Source organism: Scyliorhinus canicula, chromosome 20, assembly GCF_902713615.1.
Source record: "Scyliorhinus canicula chromosome 20, sScyCan1.1, whole genome shotgun sequence".
Classification (NCBI taxonomy): Eukaryota; Metazoa; Chordata; class Chondrichthyes; order Carcharhiniformes; family Scyliorhinidae; genus Scyliorhinus; species Scyliorhinus canicula.
In genome coordinates this window covers 95911025-95931490 of record NC_052165.1, presented here as the reverse complement: position 1 = coordinate 95931490, position 20466 = coordinate 95911025, and the positions used below count along the sequence as shown (strand labels likewise).

Genomic DNA, 20466 nt, shown 5'->3' with positions numbered 1-20466 from the left:
ACTCAGCTTCCCGGCTAGACCGATATCCCATGCCCCGCATAGAAGATCTCTATGCGAAGCTCGCAGGCGGACTCTCGTTCAGTACAGAATTCGGCAAAGGGAGATGAAGAAATTGATCAAGACCGGGAAGAATAGAGTACAAGAGTAAGTTTGCTCCTAACACAAAAGTGGACTGACTGCAGAGCAATTAAACTAAGGCGTTTTGAATGGCTCGCACCCTCCACTGCTGGGGAATCTGCTGTGGGGGGTTGCTACCATTGGGACCACAAAATTCCAGCAGCAGGAATGGAAGGAAAAATCCACCCAGAGAATAGGAATAAATGGGTCGTTTTCCAGGAGGTGACTAGTGAGATACCCGAGTGATCAGTGCTTGGGCTCCAGCTTTTCACAATATATATATCAATGATTTGTTGGGGGAATCAAATGTAATATTTCCAAGTTTGCTTTGGACATAAAGCTTGGTGGGAATGTGAGTGGAGAGGAGCATGTTTGAGGCTTCAAGGTGATTTGGGCAAGTTGAATGAGTGGGCAAATACGTGGCAGATGCAGTAAACATGGACAAATGTGAAATTCTCCAATTCAGATGGTGAAACAGAGTGTTACTGACATGGTGATAGATTGGGAAATGTTCAGGTACAATGGGAGCTGGATGTCCAAGTGCATCAGTCACTGAAAGTAAGCATACAGGGACAGCAAGAGGTTAGGAAGGCAAATGGTATGATGGCCTTCATTACAATAGGATTTGAGTACAAGAGGAAACATCTATACAGGTCCTTGGTGACATCACACCGGGAATATTGTGTGCAGTTTTGTCCCCTTATCTAAGAATGGCAATATTAGCTATAGTGGGAGTGTAGTGAAGTTTCACCAGACTGATTCCTGGGGTGGCAGGATTGTTTTATGAGGAGAGATTGGGTCGACTGTATTGGCTGGAATTTAGAGGAGTGAGAACGGAAATGTGTAAAATTCTGACAGGACTGGATGCACAGATGTTATGTGCGATCGAACGGCCTCGTCTCGCCCGAATCGATGATGTGACGAGGCCGTTAAACCTCGTGAGAGGCGACATCTAATGAGATCTTGTGAAATGCCGCGATCTGGATTTCGCCCTCACTGTGGAATTCTCTGCCACAGAAGGCATGAAGATCAAATCACTGAATGTACTAACAAAGGAAATAGGTACATTTTAAGACCCTAAAACCATCAGGGTATGGGGAGACAGGAGGAGATGCCATTGAGTTAGAGAATCAGCCATGATCATATTGAATGCCAGAGCAGGCTCTGAAAGATAATGGCCTACTCCTGCTCATATTTTCTATGTATCTATGTACCTGTTGCTTGGAGTAACTTTTAAACTCTTCCAGCTTTTCCATCTTTAGTTTGTCAATCGCCACCTGGAACATCTGACGGTAAGCGTTGCAGAAGGTCTCAAGCTCATTCTTCAATAGCTCGTCCAACTCATTGACGTCTGTTGTATTCTCCTCACTCCCTCTCAGATGTTTCTGAAAATCATCCATCAGGTCTTTGACTTTCCCCTCCAGGCGGGTCTGCATTGAGTGTGGACTGGTCTTCAGTCTTTCCAGATAATCCTCTGTATCTCCCCCCTGACAGAAAACAAACACAACTATTAGATACAGAGTAAAGCTCCCTCTACACTGTCCCCATCAAACACTCCCAGGACAGGTACAGCACGGGGTTAGATACAGAGTAAAGCTCCCTCTACACTGTCCCCATCAAACACTCCCAGGACAGGTACAGCACGGGGTTAGATACAGAGTAAAGCTCCCTCTACACTGTCCCCATCAAACACTCCCAGGACAGGTACAGCACGGGGTTAGATACAGAGTAAAGCTCCCTCTACACTGTCCCCATCAAACACTCCCAGGACAGGTACAGCACGGGGTTAGATACAGAGTAAAGCTCCCTCTACACTGTCCCCATCAAACACTCCCAGGACAGGTACAGCACGGGGTTAGATACAGAGTAAAGCTCCCTCTACACTGTCCCCATCAAACACTCCCAGGACAGGTACAGCACGGGGTTAGATACAGAGTAAAGCTCCCTCTACACTGTCCCCATCAAACACTCCCAGGACAGGTACAGCACGGGGTTAGATACAGAGTAAAGCTCCCTCTACACTGTCCCCATCAAACACTCCCAGGACAGGTACAGCACGGGGTTAGATACAGAGTAAAGCTCCCTCTACACTGTCCCCATCAAACACTCCCAGGACAGGTACAGCACGGGGTTAGATACAGAGTAAAGCTCCCTCTACACTGTCCCCATCAAACACTCCCAGGACAGGTACAGCACGGGGTTAGATACAGAGTAAAGCTCCCTCTACACTGTCCCCATCAAACACTCCCAGGACAGGTACAGCACGGGGTTAGATACAGAGTAAAGCTCCCTCTACACTGTCCCCATCAAACACTCCCAGGACAGGTACAGCACGGGGTTAGATACAGAGTAAAGCTCCCTCTACACTGTCCCCATCAAACACTCCCAGGACAGGTACAGCACGGGGTTAGATACAGAGTAAAGCTCCCTCTACACTGTCCCCATCAAACACTCCCAGGACAGGTACAGCACGGGGTTAGATACAGAGTAAAGCTCCCTCTACACTGTCCCCATCAAACACTCCCAGGACAGGTACAGCACGGGGTTAGATACAGAGTAAAGCTCCCTCTACACTGTCCCCATCAAACACTCCCAGGACAGGTACAGCACGGGGTTAGATACAGAGTAAAGCTCCCTCTACACTGTCCCCATCAAACACTCCCAGGACAGGTACAGCACGGGGTTAGATACAGAGTAAAGCTCCCTCTACACTGTCCCCATCAAACACTCCCAGGACAGGTACAGCACGGGGTTAGATACAGAGTAAAGCTCCCTCTACACTGTCCCCATCAAACACTCCCAGGACAGGTACAGCACGGGGTTAGATACAGAGTAAAGCTCCCTCTACACTGTCCCCATCAAACACTCCCAGGACAGGTACAGCACGGGGTTAGATACAGAGTAAAGCTCCCTCTACACTGTCCCCATCAAACACTCCCAGGACAGGTACAGCACGGGGTTAGATACAGAGTAAAGCTCCCTCTACACTGTCCCCATCAAACACTCCCAGGACAGGTACAGCACGGGGTTAGATACAGAGTAAAGCTCCCTCTACACTGTCCCCATCAAACACTCCCAGGACAGGTACAGCACGGGGTTAGATACAGAGTAAAGCTCCCTCTACACTGTCCCCATCAAACACTCCCAGGACAGGTACAGCACGGGGTTAGATACAGAGTAAAGCTCCCTCTACACTGTCCCCATCAAACACTCCCAGGACAGGTACAGCACGGGGTTAGATACAGAGTAAAGCTCCCTCTACACTGTCCCCATCAAACACTCCCAGGACAGGTACAGCACGGGGTTAGATACAGAGTAAAGCTCCCTCTACACTGTCCCCATCAAACACTCCCAGGACAGGTACAGCACGGGGTTAGATACAGAGTAAAGCTCCCTCTACACTGTCCCCATCAAACACTCCCAGGACAGGTACAGCACGGGGTTAGATACAGAGTAAAGCTCCCTCTACACTGTCCCCATCAAACACTCCCAGGACAGGTACAGCACGGGGTTAGATACAGAGTAAAGCTCCCTCTACACTGTCCCCATCAAACACTCCCAGGACAGGTACAGCACGGGGTTAGATACAGAGTAAAGCTCCCTCTACACTGTCCCCATCAAACACTCCCAGGACAGGTACAGCACGGGGTTAGATACAGAGTAAAGCTCCCTCTACACTGTCCCCATCAAACACTCCCAGGACAGGTACAGCACGGGGTTAGATACAGAGTAAAGCTCCCTCTACACTGTCCCCATCAAACACTCCCAGGACAGGTACAGCACGGGGTTAGATACAGAGTAAAGCTCCCTCTACACTGTCCCCATCAAACACTCCCAGGACAGGTACAGCACGGGGTTAGATACAGAGTAAAGCTCCCTCTACACTGTCCCCATCAAACACTCCCAGGACAGGTACAGCACGGGGTTAGATACAGAGTAAAGCTCCCTCTACACTGTCCCCATCAAACACTCCCAGGACAGGTACAGCACGGGGTTAGATACAGAGTAAAGCTCCCTCTACACTGTCCCCATCAAACACTCCCAGGACAGGTACAGCACGGGGTTAGATACAGAGTAAAGCTCCCTCTACACTGTCCCCATCAAACACTCCCAGGACAGGTACAGCACGGGGTTAGATACAGAGTAAAGCTCCCTCTACACTGTCCCCATCAAACACTCCCAGGACAGGTACAGCACGGGGTTAGATACAGAGTAAAGCTCCCTCTACACTGTCCCCATCAAACACTCCCAGGACAGGTACAGCACGGGGTTAGATACAGAGTAAAGCTCCCTCTACACTGTCCCCATCAAACACTCCCAGGACAGGTACAGCACGGGGTTAGATACAGAGTAAAGCTCCCTCTACACTGTCCCCATCAAACACTCCCAGGACAGGTACAGCACGGGGTTAGATACAGAGTAAAGCTCCCTCTACACTGTCCCCATCAAACACTCCCAGGACAGGTACAGCACGGGGTTAGATACAGAGTAAAGCTCCCTCTACACTGTCCCCATCAAACACTCCCAGGACAGGTACAGCACGGGGTTAGATACAGAGTAAAGCTCCCTCTACACTGTCCCCATCAAACACTCCCAGGACAGGTACAGCACGGGGTTAGATACAGAGTAAAGCTCCCTCTACACTGTCCCCATCAAACACTCCCAGGACAGGTACAGCACGGGGTTAGATACAGAGTAAAGCTCCCTCTACACTGTCCCCATCAAACACTCCCAGGACAGGTACAGCACGGGGTTAGATACAGAGTAAAGCTCCCTCTACACTGTCCCCATCAAACACTCCCAGGACAGGTACAGCACGGGGTTAGATACAGAGTAAAGCTCCCTCTACACTGTCCCCATCAAACACTCCCAGGACAGGTACAGCACGGGGTTAGATACAGAGTAAAGCTCCCTCTACACTGTCCCCATCAAACACTCCCAGGACAGGTACAGCACGGGGTTAGATACAGAGTAAAGCTCCCTCTACACTGTCCCCATCAAACACTCCCAGGACAGGTACAGCACGGGGTTAGATACAGAGTAAAGCTCCCTCTACACTGTCCCCATCAAACACTCCCAGGACAGGTACAGCACGGGGTTAGATACAGAGTAAAGCTCCCTCTACACTGTCCCCATCAAACACTCCCAGGACAGGTACAGCACGGGGTTAGATACAGAGTAAAGCTCCCTCTACACTGTCCCCATCAAACACTCCCAGGACAGGTACAGCACGGGGTTAGATACAGAGTAAAGCTCCCTCTACACTGTCCCCATCAAACACTCCCAGGACAGGTACAGCACGGGGTTAGATACAGAGTAAAGCTCCCTCTACACTGTCCCCATCAAACACTCCCAGGACAGGTACAGCACGGGGTTAGATACAGAGTAAAGCTCCCTCTACACTGTCCCCATCAAACACTCCCAGGACAGGTACAGCACGGGGTTAGATACAGAGTAAAGCTCCCTCTACACTGTCCCCATCAAACACTCCCAGGACAGGTACAGCACGGGGTTAGATACAGAGTAAAGCTCCCTCTACACTGTCCCCATCAAACACTCCCAGGACAGGTACAGCACGGGGTTAGATACAGAGTAAAGCTCCCTCTACACTGTCCCCATCAAACACTCCCAGGACAGGTACAGCACGGGGTTAGATACAGAGTAAAGCTCCCTCTACACTGTCCCCATCAAACACTCCCAGGACAGGTACAGCACGGGGTTAGATACAGAGTAAAGCTCCCTCTACACTGTCCCCATCAAACACTCCCAGGACAGGTACAGCACGGGGTTAGATACAGAGTAAAGCTCCCTCTACACTGTCCCCATCAAACACTCCCAGGACAGGTACAGCACGGGGTTAGATACAGAGTAAAGCTCCCTCTACACTGTCCCCATCAAACACTCCCAGGACAGGTACAGCACGGGGTTAGATACAGAGTAAAGCTCCCTCTACACTGTCCCCATCAAACACTCCCAGGACAGGTACAGCACGGGGTTAGATACAGAGTAAAGCTCCCTCTACACTGTCCCCATCAAACACTCCCAGGACAGGTACAGCACGGGGTTAGATACAGAGTAAAGCTCCCTCTACACTGTCCCCATCAAACACTCCCAGGACAGGTACAGCACGGGGTTAGATACAGAGTAAAGCTCCCTCTACACTGTCCCCATCAAACACTCCCAGGACAGGTACAGCACGGGGTTAGATACAGAGTAAAGCTCCCTCTACACTGTCCCCATCAAACACTCCCAGGACAGGTACAGCACGGGGTTAGATACAGAGTAAAGCTCCCTCTACACTGTCCCCATCAAACACTCCCAGGACAGGTACAGCACGGGGTTAGATACAGAGTAAAGCTCCCTCTACACTGTCCCCATCAAACACTCCCAGGACAGGTACAGCACGGGGTTAGATACAGAGTAAAGCTCCCTCTACACTGTCCCCATCAAACACTCCCAGGACAGGTACAGCACGGGGTTAGATACAGAGTAAAGCTCCCTCTACACTGTCCCCATCAAACACTCCCAGGACAGGTACAGCACGGGGTTAGATACAGAGTAAAGCTCCCTCTACACTGTCCCCATCAAACACTCCCAGGACAGGTACAGCACGGGGTTAGATACAGAGTAAAGCTCCCTCTACACTGTCCCCATCAAACACTCCCAGGACAGGTACAGCACGGGGTTAGATACAGAGTAAAGCTCCCTCTACACTGTCCCCATCAAACACTCCCAGGACAGGTACAGCACGGGGTTAGATACAGAGTAAAGCTCCCTCTACACTGTCCCCATCAAACACTCCCAGGACAGGTACAGCACGGGGTTAGATACAGAGTAAAGCTCCCTCTACACTGTCCCCATCAAACACTCCCAGGACAGGTACAGCACGGGGTTAGATACAGAGTAAAGCTCCCTCTACACTGTCCCCATCAAACACTCCCAGGACAGGTACAGCACGGGGTTAGATACAGAGTAAAGCTCCCTCTACACTGTCCCCATCAAACACTCCCAGGACAGGTACAGCACGGGGTTAGATACAGAGTAAAGCTCCCTCTACACTGTCCCCATCAAACACTCCCAGGACAGGTACAGCACGGGGTTAGATACAGAGTAAAGCTCCCTCTACACTGTCCCCATCAAACACTCCCAGGACAGGTACAGCACGGGGTTAGATACAGAGTAAAGCTCCCTCTACACTGTCCCCATCAAACACTCCCAGGACAGGTACAGCACGGGGTTAGATACAGAGTAAAGCTCCCTCTACACTGTCCCCATCAAACACTCCCAGGACAGGTACAGCACGGGGTTAGATACAGAGTAAAGCTCCCTCTACACTGTCCCCATCAAACACTCCCAGGACAGGTACAGCACGGGGTTAGATACAGAGTAAAGCTCCCTCTACACTGTCCCCATCAAACACTCCCAGGACAGGTACAGCACGGGGTTAGATACAGAGTAAAGCTCCCTCTACACTGTCCCCATCAAACACTCCCAGGACAGGTACAGCACGGGGTTAGATACAGAGTAAAGCTCCCTCTACACTGTCCCCATCAAACACTCCCAGGACAGGTACAGCACGGGGTTAGATACAGAGTAAAGCTCCCTCTACACTGTCCCCATCAAACACTCCCAGGACAGGTACAGCACGGGGTTAGATACAGAGTAAAGCTCCCTCTACACTGTCCCCATCAAACACTCCCAGGACAGGTACAGCACGGGGTTAGATACAGAGTAAAGCTCCCTCTACACTGTCCCCATCAAACACTCCCAGGACAGGTACAGCACGGGGTTAGATACAGAGTAAAGCTCCCTCTACACTGTCCCCATCAAACACTCCCAGGACAGGTACAGCACGGGGTTAGATACAGAGTAAAGCTCCCTCTACACTGTCCCCATCAAACACTCCCAGGACAGGTACAGCACGGGGTTAGATACAGAGTAAAGCTCCCTCTACACTGTCCCCATCAAACACTCCCAGGACAGGTACAGCACGGGGTTAGATACAGAGTAAAGCTCCCTCTACACTGTCCCCATCAAACACTCCCAGGACAGGTACAGCACGGGGTTAGATACAGAGTAAAGCTCCCTCTACACTGTCCCCATCAAACACTCCCAGGACAGGTACAGCACGGGGTTAGATACAGAGTAAAGCTCCCTCTACACTGTCCCCATCAAACACTCCCAGGACAGGTACAGCACGGGGTTAGATACAGAGTAAAGCTCCCTCTACACTGTCCCCATCAACACTCCCAGGACAGGTACAGCACGGGGTTAGATACAGAGTAAAGCTCCCTCTACACTGTCCCCATCAAACACTCCCAGGACAGGTACAGCACGGGGTTAGATACAGAGTAAAGCTCCCTCTACACTGTCCCCATCAAACACTCCCAGGACAGGTACAGCACGGGGTTAGATACAGAGTAAAGCTCCCTCTACACTGTCCCCATCAAACACTCCCAGGACAGGTACAGCACGGGGTTAGATACAGAGTAAAGCTCCCTCTACACTGTCCCCATCAAACACTCCCAGGACAGGTACAGCACGGGGTTAGATACAGAGTAAAGCTCCCTCTACACTGTCCCCATCAAACACTCCCAGGACAGGTACAGCACGGGGTTAGATACAGAGTAAAGCTCCCTCTACACTGTCCCCATCAAACACTCCCAGGACAGGTACAGCACGGGGTTAGATACAGAGTAAAGCTCCCTCTACACTGTCCCCATCAAACACTCCCAGGACAGGTACAGCACGGGGTTAGATACAGAGTAAAGCTCCCTCTACACTGTCCCCATCAAACACTCCCAGGACAGGTACAGCACGGGGTTAGATACAGAGTAAAGCTCCCTCTACACTGTCCCCATCAAACACTCCCAGGACAGGTACAGCACGGGGTTAGATACAGAGTAAAGCTCCCTCTACACTGTCCCCATCAAACACTCCCAGGACAGGTACAGCACGGGGTTAGATACAGAGTAAAGCTCCCTCTACACTGTCCCCATCAAACACTCCCAGGACAGGTACAGCACGGGGTTAGATACAGAGTAAAGCTCCCTCTACACTGTCCCCATCAAACACTCCCAGGACAGGTACAGCACGGGGTTAGATACAGAGTAAAGCTCCCTCTACACTGTCCCCATCAAACACTCCCAGGACAGGTACAGCACGGGGTTAGATACAGAGTAAAGCTCCCTCTACACTGTCCCCATCAAACACTCCCAGGACAGGTACAGCACGGGGTTAGATACAGAGTAAAGCTCCCTCTACACTGTCCCCATCAAACACTCCCAGGACAGGTACAGCACGGGGTTAGATACAGAGTAAAGCTCCCTCTACACTGTCCCCATCAAACACTCCCAGGACAGGTACAGCACGGGGTTAGATACAGAGTAAAGCTCCCTCTACACTGTCCCCATCAAACACTCCCAGGACAGGTACAGCACGGGGTTAGATACAGAGTAAAGCTCCCTCTACACTGTCCCCATCAAACACTCCCAGGACAGGTACAGCACGGGTTAGATACAGAGTAAAGCTCCCTCTACACTGTCCCCATCAAACACTCCCAGGACAGGTACAGCACGGGGTTAGATACAGAGTAAAGCTCCCTCTACACTGTCCCCATCAAACACTCCCAGGACAGGTACAGCACGGGGTTAGATACAGAGTAAAGCTCCCTCTACACTGTCCCCATCAAACACTCCCAGGACAGGTACAGCACGGGGTTAGATACAGAGTAAAGCTCCCTCTACACTGTCCCCATCAAACACTCCCAGGACAGGTACAGCACGGGGTTAGATACAGAGTAAAGCTCCCTCTACACTGTCCCCATCAAACACTCCCAGGACAGGTACAGCACGGGGTTAGATACAGAGTAAAGCTCCCTCTACACTGTCCCCATCAAACACTCCCAGGACAGGTACAGCACGGGGTTAGATACAGAGTAAAGCTCCCTCTACACTGTCCCCATCAAACACTCCCAGGACAGGTACAGCACGGGGTTAGATACAGAGTAAAGCTCCCTCTACACTGTCCCCATCAAACACTCCCAGGACAGGTACAGCACGGGGTTAGATACAGAGTAAAGCTCCCTCTACACTGTCCCCATCAAACACTCCCAGGACAGGTACAGCACGGGGTTAGATACAGAGTAAAGCTCCCTCTACACTGTCCCCATCAAACACTCCCAGGACAGGTACAGCACGGGGTTAGATACAGAGTAAAGCTCCCTCTACACTGTCCCCATCAAACACTCCCAGGACAGGTACAGCACGGGGTTAGATACAGAGTAAAGCTCCCTCTACACTGTCCCCATCAAACACTCCCAGGACAGGTACAGCACGGGGTTAGATACAGAGTAAAGCTCCCTCTACACTGTCCCCATCAAACACTCCCAGGACAGGTACAGCACGGGGTTAGATACAGAGTAAAGCTCCCTCTACACTGTCCCCATCAAACACTCCCAGGACAGGTACAGCACGGGGTTAGATACAGAGTAAAGCTCCCTCTACACTGTCCCCATCAAACACTCCCAGGACAGGTACAGCACGGGGTTAGATACAGAGTAAAGCTCCCTCTACACTGTCCCCATCAAACACTCCCAGGACAGGTACAGCACGGGGTTAGATACAGAGTAAAGCTCCCTCTACACTGTCCCCATCAAACACTCCCAGGACAGGTACAGCACGGGGTTAGATACAGAGTAAAGCTCCCTCTACACTGTCCCCATCAAACACTCCCAGGACAGGTACAGCACGGGGTTAGATACAGAGTAAAGCTCCCTCTACACTGTCCCCATCAAACACTCCCAGGACAGGTACAGCACGGGGTTAGATACAGAGTAAAGCTCCCTCTACACTGTCCCCATCAAACACTCCCAGGACAGGTACAGCACGGGGTTAGATACAGAGTAAAGCTCCCTCTACACTGTCCCATCAAACACTCCCAGGACAGGTACAGCACGGGGTTAGATACAGAGTAAAGCTCCCTCTACACTGTCCCCATCAAACACTCCCAGGACAGGTACAGCACGGGGTTAGATACAGAGTAAAGCTCCCTCTACACTGTCCCAATCAAACACTCTCAGGACAGGTACAGCACGGGGTTAGATACAGAGTAAAGCTCCCTCTACACTGTCCCCATCAAACACTCCCAGGACAGGTACAGCACGGGGTTAGATACAGAGTAAAGCTCCCTCTACACTGTCCCCATCAACACTCCCAGGACAGGTACAGCACGGGGTTAGATACAGAGTAAAGCTCCCTCTACACTGTCCCCATCAAACACTCCCAGGACAGGTACAGCACGGGGTTAGATACAGAGTAAAGCTCCCTCTACACTGTCCCCATCAAACACTCCCAGGACAGGTACAGCACGGGGTTAGATACAGAGTAAAGCTCCCTCTACACTGTCCCCATCAAACACTCCCAGGACAGGTACAGCACGGGGTTAGATACAGAGTAAAGCTCCCTCTACACTGTCCCCATCAAACACTCCCAGGACAGGTACAGCACGGGGTTAGATACAGAGTAAAGCTCCCTCTACACTGTCCCCATCAAACACTCCCAGGACAGGTACAGCACGGGGTTAGATACAGAGTAAAGCTCCCTCTACACTGTCCCCATCAAACACTCCCAGGACAGGTACAGCACGGGGTTAGATACAGAGTAAAGCTCCCTCTACACTGTCCCCATCAAACACTCCCAGGACAGGTACAGCACGGGGTTAGATACAGAGTAAAGCTCCCTCTACACTGTCCCCATCAAACACTCCCAGGACAGGTACAGCACGGGGTTAGATACAGAGTAAAGCTCCCTCTACACTGTCCCCATCAAACACTCCCAGGACAGGTACAGCACGGGGTTAGATACAGAGTAAAGCTCCCTCTACACTGTCCCCATCAAACACTCCCAGGACAGGTACAGCACGGGGTTAGATACAGAGTAAAGCTCCCTCTACACTGTCCCCATCAAACACTCCCAGGACAGGTACAGCACGGGGTTAGATACAGAGTAAAGCTCCCTCTACACTGTCCCCATCAAACACTCCCAGGACAGGTACAGCACGGGGTTAGATACAGAGTAAAGCTCCCTCTACACTGTCCCCATCAAACACTCCCAGGACAGGTACAGCACGGGGTTAGATACAGAGTAAAGCTCCCTCTACACTGTCCCCATCAAACACTCCCAGGACAGGTACAGCACGGGGTTAGATACAGAGTAAAGCTCCCTCTACACTGTCCCCATCAAACACTCCCAGGACAGGTACAGCACGGGGTTAGATACAGAGTAAAGCTCCCTCTACACTGTCCCCATCAAACACTCCCAGGACAGGTACAGCACGGGGTTAGATACAGAGTAAAGCTCCCTCTACACTGTCCCCATCAAACACTCCCAGGACAGGTACAGCACGGGGTTAGATACAGAGTAAAGCTCCCTCTACACTGTCCCCATCAAACACTCCCAGGACAGGTACAGCACGGGGTTAGATACAGAGTAAAGCTCCCTCTACACTGTCCCCATCAAACACTCCCAGGACAGGTACAGCACGGGGTTAGATACAGAGTAAAGCTCAATCTACACTGTCCCCATCAAACACTCCCAGGACAGGTACAGCACGGGTTAGATACAGAGTAAAGCTCCCTCTACACTGTCCCATCAAACTCTCCCAGGACAGGTTCAGCACGGGGTTATATACAGAGTAAAGCACCCGTTACACTGTCCCCATCAAACACTCCCAGGACAGGTACAGCACGAGGTTAGATACAGAGGAAAGGTTCCTCTACACTGTCCCCATCAAACACTCCCAGGACAGGTACAGCACGGGGTTAGATACAGAGTAAAGCTCCCTCTACACTGTCCCCATCAAACACTCCCAGGACAGGTACAGCACGGGGTTAGATACAGAGTAAAGCTCCCTCTACACTGTCCCCATCAAACACTCCCAGGACAGGTACAGCACGGGGTTAGATACAGAGTAAAGCTCCCTCTACACTGTCCCCATCAAACACTCCCAGGACAGGTACAGCACGGGGTTAGATACAGAGTAAAGCTCCCTCTACACTGTCCCCATCAAACACTCCCAGGACAGGTACAGCACGGGGTTAGATACAGAGTAAAGCTCCCTCTACACTGTCCCCATCAAACACTCCCAGGACAGGTACAGCACGGGGTTAGATACAGAGTAAAGCTCCCTCTACACTGTCCCCATCAAACACTCCCAGGACAGGTACAGCACGGGGTTAGATACAGAGTAAAGCTCCCTCTACACTGTCCCCATCAAACACTCCCAGGACAGGTACAGCACGGGGTTAGATACAGAGTAAAGCTCCCTCTACACTGTCCCCATCAAACACTCCCAGGACAGGTACAGCACGGGGTTAGATACAGAGTAAAGCTCCCTCTACACTGTCCCCATCAAACACTCCCAGGACAGGTACAGCACGGGGTTAGATACAGAGTAAAGCTCCCTCTACACTGTCCCCATCAAACACTCCCAGGACAGGTACAGCACGGGGTTAGATACAGAGTAAAGCTCCCTCTACACTGTCCCCATCAAACACTCCCAGGACAGGTACAGCACGGGTTAGATACAGAGTAAAGCTCCCTCTACACTGTCCCCATCAAACACTCCCAGGACAGGTACAGCATGGGGTTAGATACAGAGTAAAGCTCCCTCTACACTGTCCCCATCAAACACTCCCAGGACAGGTACAGCACGGGGTTAGATACAGAGTAAAGCTCCCTCTACACTGTCCCCATCAAACACTCCCAGGACAGGTACAGCACGGGGTTAGATACAGAGTAAAGCTCCCTCTACACTGTCCCCATCAAACACTCCCAGGACAGGTACAGCACGGGGTTAGATACAGAGTAAAGCTCCCTCTACACTGTCCCCATCAAACACTCCCAGGACAGGTACAGCACGGGGTTAGATACAGAGTAAAGCTCCCTCTACACTGTCCCCATCAAACACTCCCAGGACAGGTACAGCACGGGGTTAGATACAGAGTAAAGCTCCCTCTACACTGTCCCCATCAAACACTCCCAGGACAGGTACAGCACAGGGGTTAGATACAGAGTAAAGCTCCCTCTACACTGTCCCCATCAAACACTCCCAGGACAGGTACAGCACGGGGTTAGATACAGAGTAAAGCTCCCTCTACACTGTCCCCATCAAACACTCCCAGGACAGGTACAGCACGGGGTTAGATACAGAGTAAAGCTCCCTCTACACTGTCCCCATCATACACTCCCAGGACAGGTACAGCACGGGGTTAGATACAGAGTAAAGCTCCCTCTACACTGTCCCCATCAAACACTCCCAGGACAGGTACAGCACGGGGTTAGATACAGAGTAAAGCTCCCTCTACACTGTCCCCATCAAACACTCCCAGGACAGGTACAGCACGGGGTTAGATACAGAGTAAAGCTCCCTCTACACTGTCCCCATCAAACACTCCCAGGACAGGTACAGCACGGGGTTAGATACAGAGTAAAGCTCCCTCTACACTGTCCCCATCAAACACTCCCAGGACAGGTACAGCACGGGGTTAGATACAGAGTAAAGCTCCCTCTACACTGTCCCCATCAAACACTCCCAGGACAGGTACAGCACGGGGTTAGATACAGAGTAAAGCTCCCTCTACACTGTCCCCATCAAACACTCCCAGGACAGGTACAGCACGGGGTTAGATACAGAGTAAAGCTCCCTCTACACTGTCCCCATCAAACACTCCCAGGACAGGTACAGCACGGGGTTAGATACAGAGTAAAGCTCCCTCTACACTGTCCCCATCAAACACTCCCAGGACAGGTACAGCACGGGGTTAGATACAGAGTAAAGCTCCCTCTACACTGTCCCCATCAAACACTCCCAGGACAGGTACAGCACGGGGTTAGATACAGAGTAAAGCTCCCTCTACACTGTCCCCATCAAACACTCCCAGGACAGGTACAGCACGGGGTTAGATACAGAGTAAAGCTCCCTCTACACTGTCCCCATCAAACACTCCCAGGACAGGTACAGCACGGGGTTAGATACAGAGTAAAGCTCCCTCTACACTGTCCCCATCAAACACTCCAGGACAGGTACAGCACGGGGTTAGATACAGAGTAAAGCTCCCTCTACACTGTCCCCATCAAACACTCCCAGGACAGGTACAGCACGGGGTTAGATACAGAGTAAAGCTCCCTCTACACTGTCCCCATCAAACACTCCCAGGACAGGTACAGCACGGGGTTAGATACAGAGTAAAGCTCCCTCTACACTGTCCCCATCAAACACTCCCAGGACAGGTACAGCACGGGGTTAGATACAGAGTAAAGCTCCCTCTACACTGTCCCATCAAACACTCCCAGGACAGGTACAGCACGGGGTTAGATACAGAGTAAAGCTCCCTCTACACTGTCCCCATCAAACACTCCCAGGACAGGTACAGCACGGGGTTAGATACAGAGTAAAGCTCCCTCTACACTGTCCCCATCAAACACTCCCAGGACAGGTACAGCACGGGGTTAGATACAGAGTAAAGCTCCCTCTACACTGTCCCCATCAAACACTCCCAGGACAGGTACAGCACGGGGTTAGATACAGAGTAAAGCTCCCTCTACACTGTCCCCATCAAACACTCCCAGGACAGGTACAGCACGGGGTTAGATACAGAGTAAAGCTCCCTCTACACTGTCCCCATCAAACACTCCCAGGACAGGTACAGCACGGGTTAGATACAGAGTAAAGCTCCCTCTACACTGTCCCCATCAAACACTCCCAGGACAGGTACAGCACGGGGTTAGATACAGAGTAAAGCTCCCTCTACACTGTCCCCATCAAACACTCCCAGGACAGGTACAGCACGGGGTTAGATACAGAGTAAAGCTCCCTCTACACTGTCCCCATCAAACACTCCCAGGACAGGTACAGCACGGGTTAGATACAGAGTAAAGCTCCCTCTACACTGTCCCCATCAAACACTCCCAGGACAGGTACAGCACGGGGTTAGATACAGAGTAAAGCTCCCTCTACACTGTCCCCATCAAACACTCCCAGGACAGGTACAGCACGGGGTTAGATACAGAGTAAAGCTCCCTCTACACTGTCCCCATCAAACACTCCCAGGACAGGTACAGCACGGGGTTAGATACAGAGTAAAGCTCCCTCTACACTGTCCCCATCAAACACTCCCAGGACAGGTACAGCACGGGGTTAGATACAGAGTAAAGCTCCCTCTACACTGTCCCCATCAAACACTCCCAGGACAGGTACAGCACGGGGTTAGATACAGAGTAAAGCTCCCTCTACACTGTCCCCATCAAACACTCCCAGGACAGGTACAGCACGGGGTTAGATACAGAGTAAAGCTCCCTCTACACTGTCCCCATCAAACACTCCCAGGACAGGTACAGCACGGGGTTAGATACAGAGTAAAGCTCCCTCTACACTGTCCCCATCAAACACTCCCAGGACAGGTACAGCACGGGGTTAGATACAGAGTAAAGCTCCCTCTACACTGTCCCCATCAAACACTCCCAGGACAGGTACAGCACGGGGTTAGATACAGAGTAAAGCTCCTCTACACTGTCCCCATCAAACACTCCCAGGACAGGTACAGCACGGGGTTAGATACAGAGTAAAGCTCCCTCTACACTGTCCCCATCAAACACTCCCAGGACAGGTACAGCACGGGGTTAGATACAGAGTAAAGCTCCCTCTACACTGTCCCCATCAAACACTCCCAGGACAGGTACAGCACGGGGTTAGATACAGAGTAAAGCTCCCTCTACACTGTCCCCATCAAACACTCTCCCAGGACAGGTACAGCAGGGGTTAGATACAGAGTAAAGCTCCCTCTACACTGTCCCCATCAAACACTCCCAGGACAGGTACAGCACGGGGTTAGATACAGAGTAAAGCTCCCTCTACACTGTCCCCATCAAACACTCCCAGGACAGGTACAGCACGGGGTTAGATACAGAGTAAAGCTCCCTCTACACTGTCCCCATCAAACACTCCCAGGACAGGTACAGCACGGGGTTAGATACAGAGTAAAGCTCCCTCTACACTGTCCCCATCAAACACTCCCAGGACAGGTACAGCACGGGGTTAGATACAGAGTAAAGCTCCCTCTACACTGTCCCCATCAAACACTCCCAGGACAGGGTACAGCATGGGATTAGATACAGAGTAAAGCTCCCTCTACACTGTCCCCATCAAACACTCCCAGGACAGGTACAGCACGGTGTTAGATACAGAGTAAAGCTCCCTCTACACTGTCCCCATCAAACACTCCCAGGACAGGGTACAGCACGGGGATTAGATACAGAGTAAGCTCCCTCTACACTGTCCCCATCAAACACTCCCAGGACAGGTACAGCACGGGGTTAGATACAGAGTAAAGCTCCCTCTACACTGTCCCCATCACACACTCCCAGGACAGGTACAGCACGGGGTTAGATACAGAGTAAAGCTCCCTCTACACTGTCCCCATCAAACACTCCCAGGACAGGTACAGCACGGGGTTAGATACAGAGTAAAGCTCCCTCTACACTGTCCCCATCAAACACTCCCAGGACAGGTACAGCACGGGGTTAGATACAGAGTAAAGCTCCCTCTACACTGTCCCCATCAAACACTCCCAGGACAGGTACAGCACGGGGTTAGATACAGAGTAAAGCTCCCTCTACACTGTCCCCATCAAACACTCCCAGGACAGGTACAGCACGGGGTTAGATACAGAGTAAAGCTCCCTCTACACTGTCCCCATCAAACACTCCCAGGACAGGTACAGCACAGGGTTAGATACAGAGTAAAGCTCCCTCTACACTGTCCCCATCAAACACTCCCAGGACAGGTACAGCACGGGGTTAGATACAGAGTAAAGCTCCCTCTACACTGTCCCCATCAAACACTCCCAGGACAGGTACAGCACGGGTTAGATACAGAGTAAAGCTCCCTCTACACTGTCCCCATCAAACACTCCCAGGACAGGTACAGCACGGGGTTAGATACAGAGTAAAGCTCCCTCTACACTGTCCCCATCTGTCCCCATCAAACACTCCCAGGGACAGGTACAGCACGTGGTTAGATACAGAGTAAAGCTCCCTCTACACTGTCCCCATCAAACACTCCCAGGACAGGTACAGCACGGGGTTAGATACAGAGTAAAGCTCCCTCTACACTATCCCCATCAAACACTCCCAGTACAGGTACAGCATGGGTTAGATACAGAGTAAAGCTCCCTCTACTCTGTCCCCATCAAACACTCCCAGGACAGGTACAGCACGGGGTTAGATACAGAGTAAAGCTCCGTCTACACTGTCCCATCAAACACTCCCAGGACAGGGTACAGCATGGGATTAGATACAGAGTAACGCTCCCTCTACATTGTCCCCATCAAACACTTCCAGGACAGGTACAGCACGGGGTTAGATACAGAGTAAAGCTCCCTCTGTACTGTCCCTATCAAACTCTCCCAGGACAGGTACAGCACGGGGTTAGATACAGAGTAAAGCTCCCTCTACACTGTCCCCATCAAACACTCCCAGGACAGGTACAGCACGGGGTTAGATACAGAGTAAAGCTCCCTCTACACTGTCCCCATCAAACACTCCCAGGACAGGTACAGCACGGGGTTAGATACAGAGTAAAGCTCCCTCTACACTGTCCCATCAAACACTCCCAGGACAGGTACAGCACAGGGTTAGATACAGAGTAAAGCTCCCTCTACACTGTCCCCATCAAACACTCCCAGGACAGGTACAGCACGGGGTTAGATACAGAGTAAAGCTCCCTCTACACTGTCCCCATCAAACACTCCCAGGACAGGTACAGCACGGGGTTAGATACAGAGTAAAGCTCCCTCTACACTGTCCCCATCAAACACTCCCAGGACAGGTACAGCACGGGGTTAGATACAGAGTAAAGCTCCCTCTACACTGTCCCCATCAAACACTCCCAGGACAGGTACAGCACGGGGTTAGATACAGAGTAAAGCTCCCTCTACACTGTCCCCATCAAACACTCCCAGGACAGGTACAGCACGGGGTTAGATACAGAGTAAAGCTCCCTCTACACTGTCCCCATCAAACACTCCCAGGACAGGTACAGCACGGGGTTAGATACAGAGTAAAGCTCCCTCTACACTGTCCCCATCAAACACTCCCAGGACAGGTACAGCACGGGGTTAGATACAGAGTAAAGCTCCCTCTACACTGTCCCCATCAAACACTCCCAGGACAGGTACAGCACGGGGTTAGATACAGAGTAAAGCTCCCTCTACACTGTCCCCATCAAACACTCCCAGGACAGGTACAGCACGGGGTTAGATACAGAGTAAAGCTCCCTCTACACTGTCCCCATCAAACACTCCCAGGACAGGTACAGCACGGGGTTAGATACAGAGTAAAGCTCCCTCTACACTGTCCCCATCAAACACTCCCAGGACAGGTACAGCACGGGGTTAGATACAGAGTAAAGCTCCCTCTACACTGTCCCCATCAAACACTCCCAGGACAGGTACAGCACGGGGTTAGATACAGAGTAAAGCTCCGTCTACACTGTCCACATCAAACACTCCCAGGACAGGGTACAGCACGGGGTTAGATACAGAGTAAAGCTCCCTCTACATTGTCCCATCAAACACTTCCAGGACAGGTACAGCACGGGGTTAGATACAGAGTGAAGCTCCCTCTGTACTGTCCCTATCAAACTCTCCCAGGACAGGTACAGCACGGGGTTAGATACAGAGTAAAGCTCCCTCTACACTGTCCCCATCAAACACTCCCAGGACAGGTACAGCATGGGGTTAGATACAGAGTAAAGCTCCCTCTACACTGTCCCCATCAAACACTCCCAGGACAGGTACAGCACGGGGTTAGATACAGAGTAAAGCTCCCTCTAGACTGTCCCCATCAAACTCTCCCAGGACAGGTACAGCATGGGTTAGATACAGAGTAAAGCTCCTCTACACTGTCCCCATCAAACTCACCCAGGACAGGTACAGCACGGGGTTAGATACAGAGTGATGTACCATCGATTGCACGCGAGGCGAGTGATTTACCAAAGTCTGGCTTTAATTAACTAGAACACAGCTCTGCGATCGTCTACAGTGGAAAGGGACAATCGTCAGGCGTTTGAGCATTTATACCTCGTTAATAGAGGCGTTGTTAACTCAGCCTCTCAGCCAATCGGTCGAGAGGCATATGACCGACCAGGGCCAATGCTAATCCGACGTTCTGGCCCAATGGCAGACAAGTATGCAGATCATATCATCACACAGAGAAAAGCTCCCTCTACACTGTCCCCATCAAACACTCCCAGGACAGGTACAGCACGGGGTTAGATACAGAGTAAAGCTCC

At 51.4% G+C, this 20466-nt stretch overlaps 1 protein-coding gene across 1 annotated transcript in view; it reads right to left on the bottom strand.

Annotated features, from left to right (window-relative positions):
* LOC119954817 (sporulation-specific protein 15-like) overlaps nucleotides 1-20466 on the bottom strand; it is a 522687-nt gene that overhangs the window by 55737 nt on the left and 446484 nt on the right. The window contains exon 17 of the mRNA XM_038780358.1: nucleotides 1332-1604. Coding sequence (XP_038636286.1) covers nucleotides 1332-1604 — 273 coding nt within the window. The remainder of the gene's footprint in view (nucleotides 1-1331; nucleotides 1605-20466) is intronic.